Source organism: Tasmannia lanceolata, unplaced genomic scaffold (assembly GCF_043159265.1).
Source record: "Tasmannia lanceolata isolate RefF3 unplaced genomic scaffold, GAP_Taslan_0.1 ptg000020l, whole genome shotgun sequence".
NCBI lineage: Eukaryota > Viridiplantae > Streptophyta > Magnoliopsida > Canellales > Winteraceae > Tasmannia > Tasmannia lanceolata.
The window spans coordinates 6,774,579-6,784,826 of NW_027518697.1; the positions used below are offsets into that span (position 1 = coordinate 6,774,579).

General features: G+C 36.0%; 1 protein-coding gene across 2 annotated transcripts; it reads right to left on the reverse strand.

Moving 5' to 3' along the window:
* Positions 1-669: 669 nt before the first annotated feature.
* Positions 670-8,526, reverse strand: LOC143854171 (soluble inorganic pyrophosphatase-like). 2 transcript variants are annotated; one of them, XM_077364003.1, is made up of 9 exons: positions 8,291-8,526; positions 6,900-7,028; positions 6,503-6,531; positions 4,678-4,743; positions 3,523-3,630; positions 3,344-3,409; positions 3,021-3,141; positions 1,964-2,045; positions 670-917 (listed from the first exon to the last, which is right to left on the reverse strand). In XM_077364003.1, exons 2-9 carry the CDS (start codon positions 7,024-7,026, stop codon positions 875-877), a joined length of 642 nt encoding a protein of 213 aa, XP_077220118.1. In that variant the 5' UTR covers positions 7,027-7,028; positions 8,291-8,526; the 3' UTR covers positions 670-874. The 2 variants fall into 2 exon arrangements, with proteins under 2 accessions (XP_077220118.1, XP_077220117.1); XM_077364002.1 differs by having other exon boundaries at positions 6,900-7,033.
* Positions 8,527-10,248: the final 1,722 nt, after the last annotated feature.

Genomic DNA, 10,248 nt, shown 5'->3' on the forward strand with positions numbered 1-10,248 from the left:
CCAATCTATATACGTTTGAGGGGGCATGTTAGAGAATAAGATCGTATCTCATGAGATATGACAAATTAGTGATTTGATTATTAGATTAGGTAATTTAGCCTGATTAGGTAACTAGATCAGATTTGCTTTATCACTTTCTCTTCTTATCATGATCCCTTTCTATGTTTATCTTTTGAGTGTTCTATATAAACACTCTTTAGCATCTTTGTAATTAATCCAAGAATTAGTGAAATCCTAAATTTATCAATTTCTACCCTCTTTTTTAGGATTTCCATCACTTTTGCTTGTCTTTTCCTAAAAATGTTTGTATTTTCACTCCCTTATGTTTGACTTTTAGGGCGGGTTTGGCAACCATGAAAAAAAATTTCAGGGAATGTCTGTTTAGCCCTCCTGTTTCCCTGATAGTGGTTGAACTTGGGTAACAATCAAAACCAAAGACTCAGAAATCATGTGCTACCACATCAATTGGTCTATATAATTTGAAAATCCAGTAACTGAAAATTCCATTGCATGATCTTCAAAGTCTACTCACTTGGATAGAATGACAACTTATGATTTGTGTATTTTTTTTAAAAGAAAATGATTTGTGTATTTTGTATCTTTGCTACCAGTGATTGTCACATTGGATTTATCCCCCGTCTGATCCAATATTGAATACACAAATACTGCTTGACCAACACAATTTGAAGTTCTTGTTGCACAGCTAATCAACAAAATTCATTCCTGTAGTATTAAGAAAGGCTACAGACACTGTCACCCACACTGAATTCCAATAGTCACAAATATTCTCTTCATAATAGTAAAGAAGAATGCATATAAAGAGGCAGGTTGCAGATAGTCTACTTGCATGCCAAATTACAGATATTGACAGGAGTCACTGCCTCAGGCTTTCCACAATGTAAGAGGCATATAGATCCCTGCACCAAAGGTTTGGAAGATAAATAAATAGCTCAAGTAAACCCATTTACATAATCAGAATCTTGAAAAAATCACAACTATAAGGGCCTCTTGGGAAGCCAGCAAACTTGGTTCTTATTGGAGACAAGATTATTTTAATTTAGTCGTTTTTGCAAAATGGGACATTAAGGTTTCTTCGGAAGCCATTGACTATATCATTTCTACGTTATTATAACCATTATTTGCACACAGACATATTTAACATCAAAATTATTTGCATATAAGATTAGATGCAAATAACTTCTAGAGGTATCCAAAGAGGCCCTACGCTTTTCATGAGACCACATAGAATTTTCCCCGTAAATAGTATTGCCCAAAAGTTTTGAATTCTATTCCTGAAGTGGAATCGTTCTATGGTGACAGTTAAAATTTTCTGAAACATGTGAAGTCTAGGAGAGTTTCAAAATATGAGGCAAAGCTACAGGGAGAGGAAGGAATCTATGTGAGCAAGGAGTTGAAGGGGGTCTGATGCTAAACCTTAAATGCAAAAAAGCTGGTTTGCAATTTGAGGAAAGGATAGTTGAAGGTATAGAGGGGGTTGGCCTCAGGTTGCTCAAAGACACTAAATCCTCCCAGTTCCTGAGGGTAATGCTAATTACAGCGTGACTGGATTCATTAGCAAGACCAAACCAGCATTTTACCAATGTGGTGAGAGCTAAGATGGTGATAATTAAGGTGCTGTGTCACTTAGAGTCTTCTAATTTTCAACATTACTCATTAGTTTGGTTGAAAGCAGTATGACAAGATGTAGCTAAACATAGACTTTGTGTGTGTGTGTGTGAGTGGGTGGGTGGTATTTTTCATTTTTTCTTTTGGTTGTGTGTGTGTGTGTGTTGTTGTTGCTGTTGTTGTTGATGTTGTTTGGGAGGGGGGGACAAATTTTTCTGAGCCAATTGTAGAATTTGTATACTATTTTCAGAGTTTGAAGGCATGGATCTAATTAGTAGGGTCCAACCCAAAACTTTCGAATTGGAAAAACTGATTGTAAGATGTACATATAACTCACATAGAGTACTGGATTGCTTTAACGGCAGCTTCGGCTGGGAGAAAGTCGTTTACCGCAACCTCTTTGTTCTCATTCTTCTTGTCTTTATTATTATTATTAAGGAGCCAAGTCTAGATAGAGCAATCAAGCCAATGGAGTGACGAAACAATCTAATGAGGCAATGCAGAGTCAGTACATGTTTAATGAGGCTGAGGCTAAGCTCCATATGAATAGACCAATATAATAGAATGGCCCAAATGAACTTTAGGTCCAAGTAAATTAGCATACCAAGTTTAAGGTTGATTCTGAATTTTCAAATATTCAACGAAGAACAAAATTAGTAAGACCAATACTAAGCCATCCCTCATCAGCCAAAGATACAATAATATATATATATATATATATATATATATATATATATATATATATATATATATATAGAGAGAGAGAGAGAGAGAGAGAGAACATTTCCTACACACTAGCTTAAAATACAGTGGGGGCCCACATTGTTTGGCTGATCCAAACCATTCATTTGAATGGTCCTCACATAGATAGGGTGTCCACAAAAAATCAGATCCTATCTATGTGAGGATCATTCAAATGAATGGTTTGGATCACCCAAACAATGTGGGCCCCCACTATATTTTAAGGTAGTGTGTAGGTAACTTACCTACACAAGTGTGTAGGAAATGTTCTCTCTCTCTATATATATATATATATATATATATATATATTTTTTTTAATTTTTTTTTTTAATTTTTTTTTTTTTTTTTTTTTTTTTTTTGAACAGTAAGATACAATAATATATTTAACCATGGACAAAGGCTTTGTTGAGTTGAGTTGAGTTGAGTTGAGTTGAGTAAGATACAATAATATATTTGACCATGGGAAATTGGAAAAAACTTAAACTGAACTCAGTTAACAATTCAAAAATCTTGTCTAAATGAATAAAGCAAACTTTAGTTGAAGACCCATTTGGAATATAACACAAAAATGAATAATGAAAATCATAATGGATGAATTGTAATTAATTGTAGACGAAGGAGGAGAAACTCCTTCAAGTTACAGAAAAGGATACAGTCTTCAAAGAAACGACGGATCTCTGCAAGGCGATGTGGGGACAGCTCCTTAAGGTCCTGGTAGTGACGAAACTCAGGATCATCAGCACATACCGCAATTATCTTATCATCCTTCTCACCCTGCAAGGAACCCATATACAAATTGAGACGCGGTGGTCCAAATAATCTCTAAGCAAACAGTGAATAAAAGAGAAGGGTCATTGAAAACCCAATAGCAGATTATAGTACAATTATCACTCTTAATAAAAAAAAGACCAAAAATTCATATTACAATTATAACTCAAAGCTCAACAGAATTAAGGAAGCAGGCAAAAGATCTCACCTGATCAATCATTGGCATTAGCCCAATGGCTCGGGCACGCAGAAAACTACCAGGCAGCACAGGCTCCTATGGAAGAGGAGTAAATTCACCAAATGTTTCACAAATACAACTAAAAAGACAAAAGAGAGCTTATGTTACTGTTCTCACGGTTAAACACTTCAAAGAAAAAGAGAAATTACCTGCATCAACACCAGTACATCCATCGGATCGCTATCTTCACAGAGTGTTCGTGGGATGAAACCATAGTTGTGTGGATACACAACAGACGAGTAAAGAACACGATCGACCTGAACTTACATTCATGATCATCATACTTTAATTAAGTTACAGTAATTGCCTACATAAGTGGTCATGTGCATAAAAAGCCACACTAGCATTGACAACAGATCTTTTGAGGCTGTTTGATTGTAGGATCGATTTTGCTGGATAAGACATACTTCAAAGATTAGAGTTATCCAATATTTTTCACACAACTATTCATGATAAGATACATTTCAGAAAGAAATAAGTATAATGTGGTTTCTACCAAGATGGAATTGCAGTTATCCTTGCAGTTTTTTCAAGAGATAAAACTCATATGAATAGAACTTAGACGGAACAACCTATCCTGGAATGTGCAGCCCAGGTTAAGGTCATGTCCATGGAAACCTATCCTGCAATTTGGCTGGCAATGAATTTGTAACCGCAAGGCTGTGACCATCATGCTCTAACCATTTGGGCACCAAGCTCAGACTACATTCTAAAAACCAGTAAAAACATCCAAGGCAAATGTATCTGGGGAATGATAAATTTGCCCCTTTTTCTTCCATGGGCCATCCCTTGTAGTGTAAAAAGAGAATCATAAATACAATAGAAGGGGCTGGCCCAGGGAAGAAAAGGGGTCGAACTACCACTTCCCATGTATTTAAATTGTGTGCACATGTACATGTCTTTCAGTAAAAGATAACGTTTCACTCAAACATAGATTTTAGCTTTTCTATCAGCTACTGAACTGGGATTGGACCCGTAATCACGAGGCAGTAACCGCCATTAAGTAAACTATCTAACAATAAGGAAAAGCATGGAAAAGAAAGATAACTATGGAAAAAAAAAAGAACTGATTAGTTGGAACCAAAAGCAAACTATACAACAACAAGGACTATAAGATTTTGTGGGAAGAGTTGCATGATAAAAAGCGTGCAAATCAAATTCTCATTGATCATTAGTTTAAGAAGTAGGTCGATTCGCTAATTAAGAATTTAAGCAAGCATACAAACAGTAGGCACACAAAAACTCCTTAAATAACATAAAAATTGAAAGTTAAAATGAAGGAAAAAAACTAAGAAGGGTCATACTTTTATAAGACCGGTTAGCTTGTCCAGCTCATACTTGACTTTACTACCCTTGCCAATTTCAACCACCTGCGGCAGAATTTTGTAAGAAGAATTGAGTGAAGAACCAAGATCATCAAAGTTTAAAGCATACCAAAAACAATGCACAGCCCAATGTTCAGAAACTTGGAATCAACTCGGCAATTGGTCTTTAGCCTTCAGAGTTCAACTCAACTGAGTCAATGGAAAAAAATCCAGGATGACTGTTTCTACGAAAACAGAACTTGGGATTGGGATTTGGCCGGCTACACCTAGTCTATGACCCAGTTCCAAGCCAATCAACAACCTTCTGAACATTGCTCAGGCATCTGGACAACAAAAGCCTCCCATAGGTATTTAAAAAAAGCCTCCCATAGGATGCCATAACTAAATAAAATACTCATTTTTCTCACCAACATAACTATTGCGATGACATATACACAAGTAGTAAAGATATGCAATACTTTGGGTCTTTAAATACAAAATTTTGTAGTTCTCTCTGTTTTATTTTTCCTGTTTCACCTTCCAACTGCCTTGTCAAACCTTGTAAACAAAAATTATCATAGTACCAAGAGAGCCAACCAGAAAATGTAGTGCTCTATATGTATTTATGACCAATACTGCATTGGAAATTCATTATATCCTGAAAGTGCATAGGACAGAAGAGAGATATTCGAACTCTGGGCATGTTGCAGTCATTTTAAAGGAAGATTAAATTTTACGACCCAGGAAGTTAAGATCCAGCTGTAACTAGCCCAAAAGCACAACCACTAAAGAGTAAGAGGGAAAATAAGATGCAACAAGAGATAGGCAGAGATGTGGAACAGGAATTATTCACAAAGCTACCCAAGGGAGAAAGACAATTGAAGATTATTATTTTGGGGAAAGAGAAATATACAATATGAAAGCTACCAGGCAGCACAGGCTCGTATGAAAGCTAAATAGTCCATACTCCCCCACTTGAAGGAAAAGACACAAGAAGACCAATGGCTTGTCACTTGGTGAGTAATAGACCAAGGTAGGTATTTTCTTTATGCATGAGATAGTAATTTCCATTAGCCCTTGAGGACATTTTGGTCATTTCTATCCAATTTAAAAGGACCTAATTATTCATGCTCTATCAACTTGGGAATATGTCCCAATTTGATGACTTCAACTGGTTCATGCAGTAACAGTTCCACAAGACCTGCCAAATGATGGCATATCCATTATGGGATATGACACTATCTGATTAGTGAAAACTACCACCACCTAATCACATGAAGCACACAACCATATATCTATGAAGAGTAATAAACACGTGCTGCTTTTGAACAAATTAGGCTCCGTCAAGTAACACCTGACAAATGACTCACATGTTTATGTCACAAGTCATAATCTAGCAATCAAAACATCCGGATATAACCAAAGGTGAGATTGTTAATGCCCTTATAAAGGAATGGCCAAAAAGAATTTTTCAATAGCCCACTCCTATTGCATTTCATATGAATTAAGAAAATGGATCAATCATTTCTCGTTGATGCTTGCGAACGCCAAAAGTCTGTCATGGTGTGCCCCTCAATCCGATTCAGCTGAAACAATTTCTACGCATTAATCAACAAAACACACAGGGTTAGTTAGCAATTTTTAGTTGAGGTCTTTACCCAGCTTCTAAATCCATATTAGATAGAAATTAAAACCTTCAAAAAATTGCATTCCTCAAAACAAAACTCACATTGGATGGAACCTAATAATAGTTGAATTTATGCCTCAAAATCATAGCATCATGGAAGTTAAAAGCTAAATTTTTCAGTTTTGAAGGACAACTTACACAATTGAAAATAGCTGGGGCACCAGGTCCTGCATAAAAAAAAGATCAGAGCATAAATAACTCAAAGATGTGGGAAAATTTGCAAGTGCAAACAGCTATAACATAAAAAGCTAACAAAATGTGTATGTATGGTGTTTTCTCTCTCTCTTTTTTCTCACTCCTAGAAGCGCCAACGATTTGGCTGATCATTTGGTTTAAATCTTTATATGAGGCAATCTTACTGCCCAATGTGCACTTGTGATCCTTTCTTTTTAATGAAATTGGTATCTTTATCAAAAAAAAAATCCTAAGAAATTGTTAAGTAATAAGACAAGATAAAAATAAATTCAAAGGCAATAGATGAGACTGAATTAGAATGGAAATGAGAATCAAAATATCGGGTCAATATAATTCATACCTATTTCTAGATCGTGCCATGGATGAGCTGCAACAGATCTTCGAGACATGGAAGAAAGGATACGTTCGTTGAGTACAACATGAGGGTACCTTGAGTGGCCACTCGCTTCTCCATCTCCACCAGCCATCTCTAACCTCCAAAATTTACAATTATAATTTTCATTATAGTAATACTAACACTTTAAAAAACAGACCTTTGATACTAGTTTTCAAAACACATTGTTTTTTTCCCCCAAAAGAGCAATGTGTATTGAAAACCAGCATACATGTAGGGGGGAAAGTTGAGCTGAACTATAGGGAGACCAGGTTGCTCCACAACTAAGGGCCCATTTGGATACAAGGATTTTATAATCTAGGATTGTAAAATCCTGGATTTAGATTGTAAAATCCTAAATTTTACAAGCTAAAATCTGGATTTTATAAGGCCCTGTTCGTTTAAGATCATGGCAACCAATTGTGAGTGTTAAACTGATTAGTGGACTCAAATTCAAACATTATTTTAAGTCCAACAATCAGTTTGGCACTCACAATCGGTTGTCATAATCTTAAACAAACAGGGCCTAAGCTAAAACCTGGATTGTACTTTTTTCAGGATTATCCAATCCAGGTTTTAGCTTATAAAATCCATGTTTTAGCTTATAAAATCCAGGTTTTAGTTTGCATAATCCAGAATTTTACAATCTCAATTATAAAATCCTTGTATCCAAACGGCCTATAAAGAAATTAAAAAGGAAAGAAATAAAAAAAAAATTCCTGCTCAAGAAAAAGCCAAAAAAATGTATTTAAAAAACATTTGAGAAATGCAATTAGTAACTAGATAACATATAAAGGAAATGCAAATGTTAAGAACTATATTATAAACAGAAAATGGGAACAAATACAGATTAAAATTGAGATAGAAAAATTAAACATCATAAAACACCAAATTTCTAGAGGAATGTAGTCATAAAGAAAAAGTAAAAACACGTTAAAGAATAAGCAGTAGAAAAAGCAAGTCCTAAAAGCACTTAGAAGATGCATAGATTATGCTAATAAAATTTAAAATATGGTAAGAAACTCAATTTTACTCTAAAATTAGAAGAAAAAATAGGCCGAGAGAAAATATCAAAGAAAAAAGAAAACAAAATAAACCCAAAAAGAAGGTTCCCAGAAGAAAAGAACCCATAAAATGAATTTAATAACTAAAATAGGATGCTAATAAACATATAAAATCAAGCAGAAGCAGATTTTCATTGAGAGAGAGTTCATGTGTGAACAATAATATAGCAAAATAGTTAAGTAGAGTATGAAACAGAAAATTCAAACACAGTTTTTGGAAATTATAATTAAGTAGAGCATGTTACACGCCCCAGTAAAGAAAATGAATATAAAAAAATATCTAAATAAACTTACAGAGAATATAGACTGGGTATGAATCAAATGGAAATTTTTCTTGCTGATGATGAACTTTCTTTTCAATTTATTGGGTATTATTTAAGGCCTCTGGAAGCTGGAAGAGGCAGGTCTTTTCGAGTATTGCGTCACCTGTCGGTCTTCCGCAGTTGAGTGCAATCGGACGGTAGACATTGGATTATGAGGTAAAGAAAAATATTCATAAGAATATTCTGTGGATTATTCGTGGGCCAATTGTGAGAGAGATGGGAGAGGAGGAGACTTTAGAGCGTACGACTAGGATAACGAAGATTATATAGGATTAGTGCGAGTATCTTTTAGAAGGTACATGATATTAGCACGACCATGTTTTGACATTTTAGCTAACGCATCTTGGCTTTTAGCATTTATTAGAGAGCTGTCAAAGGTTATTACAGTTCCCAAAAAGCTCTAACAAGCCAATTAAAAGGAAAAGACAAGCTGGGTTTGTGCAATTATTAAACCCTATCATTTACCTTTTCAGAAAGCACAGTGGGGCCATATCTGAGGATGATCCAAACCGTTCATTCGATGGGCCAGAAATTAAATAGGCAGTACCACGTAAGTCGGATGATCCCAAACCTCCGATCTGCCTATTTATGTTGTGGCCTTTCAATGTTTGGATCATCCTAAGAAGTGGGCCCACTATTCTTTTTTTAAAAAACATGGGGTCTTTGGATAATATTAGAAATCCTAAAAAATATTTTTTCTTCTCCCTATTTTCAGAACAAAACTTGGCTCCAGACGAGGAAGTTCCTCCAGCCCCTCTAATAGCAGGGGGTGTGGGAATATCAAATCCATGGCTACTTTTTATTTTTCAATAAGAATTGATATTTCCACACACCTTGCTATCACACTATTAGCAAGGGTCCGGAGGAACTTCCTCCAAACCGACCTGGAGCCAAGTTTTACTCCTATTTTCAAGGGTTTTGTTAAGGAGTGCAGCACTCATTAAGGTGAATTGAAAATGTAAATCTACAACAAATTTACATACGAAGGCTTTTGAGTATTTTTTTTTTCTCTAACAATGTGTAGATTTACATTTCCAATCCACCTATTAACAAAACAGACTGCGGTCCAATGCGGGAGGATAGGTCCCAATCAAATGCCTCAATCGATATCGCACGAAGGCCTCCTTCACGTATGGCTAATTTTCATGATATGACTCCAGCCAAGTCTTTTTCAGTATTGATTCTAGAACAATCTAAATTTAGACTGTGTCTCTGATGAAAACACGAGAGGAGAGTTGGGTAACATATCTTACAATGAGATACTCTGTTCATCTATTTGCTATTGTATTGGATTCACATGATTAATGTGCTGACAAGAGGTGAGTCTTTAGCTTAAATGGTAAAGCACTTGGGAAATGAAGTCTGAAGATAACGTTCTCAAGAGGACGGAGGTTTCACTTATTCTTTTTATTTTGGACCTACTAACAGGACCCACACGGTCCTGCTATTATTTGGGTCCGTTTGTGGGGCCCACAGACCTCCACTAGTACTCAGTTCCATTAGTTGGAGATTTTATATGGTGTGTATAGTCCAGTATTTTTCAAAAAATACTGTACAGCCCACTCTACGAGATAATCTAAACCGTCTATTTGTTGATCCACAACGTAAATAGGTTTTGCCGCATAAATAATTTCCGTAGGATGATTCTAACTAGGGCTGCAACTTGAGCCGGGTAAAACCCGACCCGCATCGACCCGACCCGAAAATAGCCTGGGTCGGGTTCAGGTTTCATGGGTTTCGGGTCGAGCCGGGTTCAACATTCAAAAGCCCGCATGAATCTCGGGTCGAGCCGGGTTTGAAGGGGCCCGACCCGACCCGACCCGAGTTACATAAGTTATAGTATGTACATTTTTTTCTATTGATAGTTAAAAGTTAAAGGGATAATTACATTTACACCCCCTCTAGTTTCTGACACATCCACTTCCACCC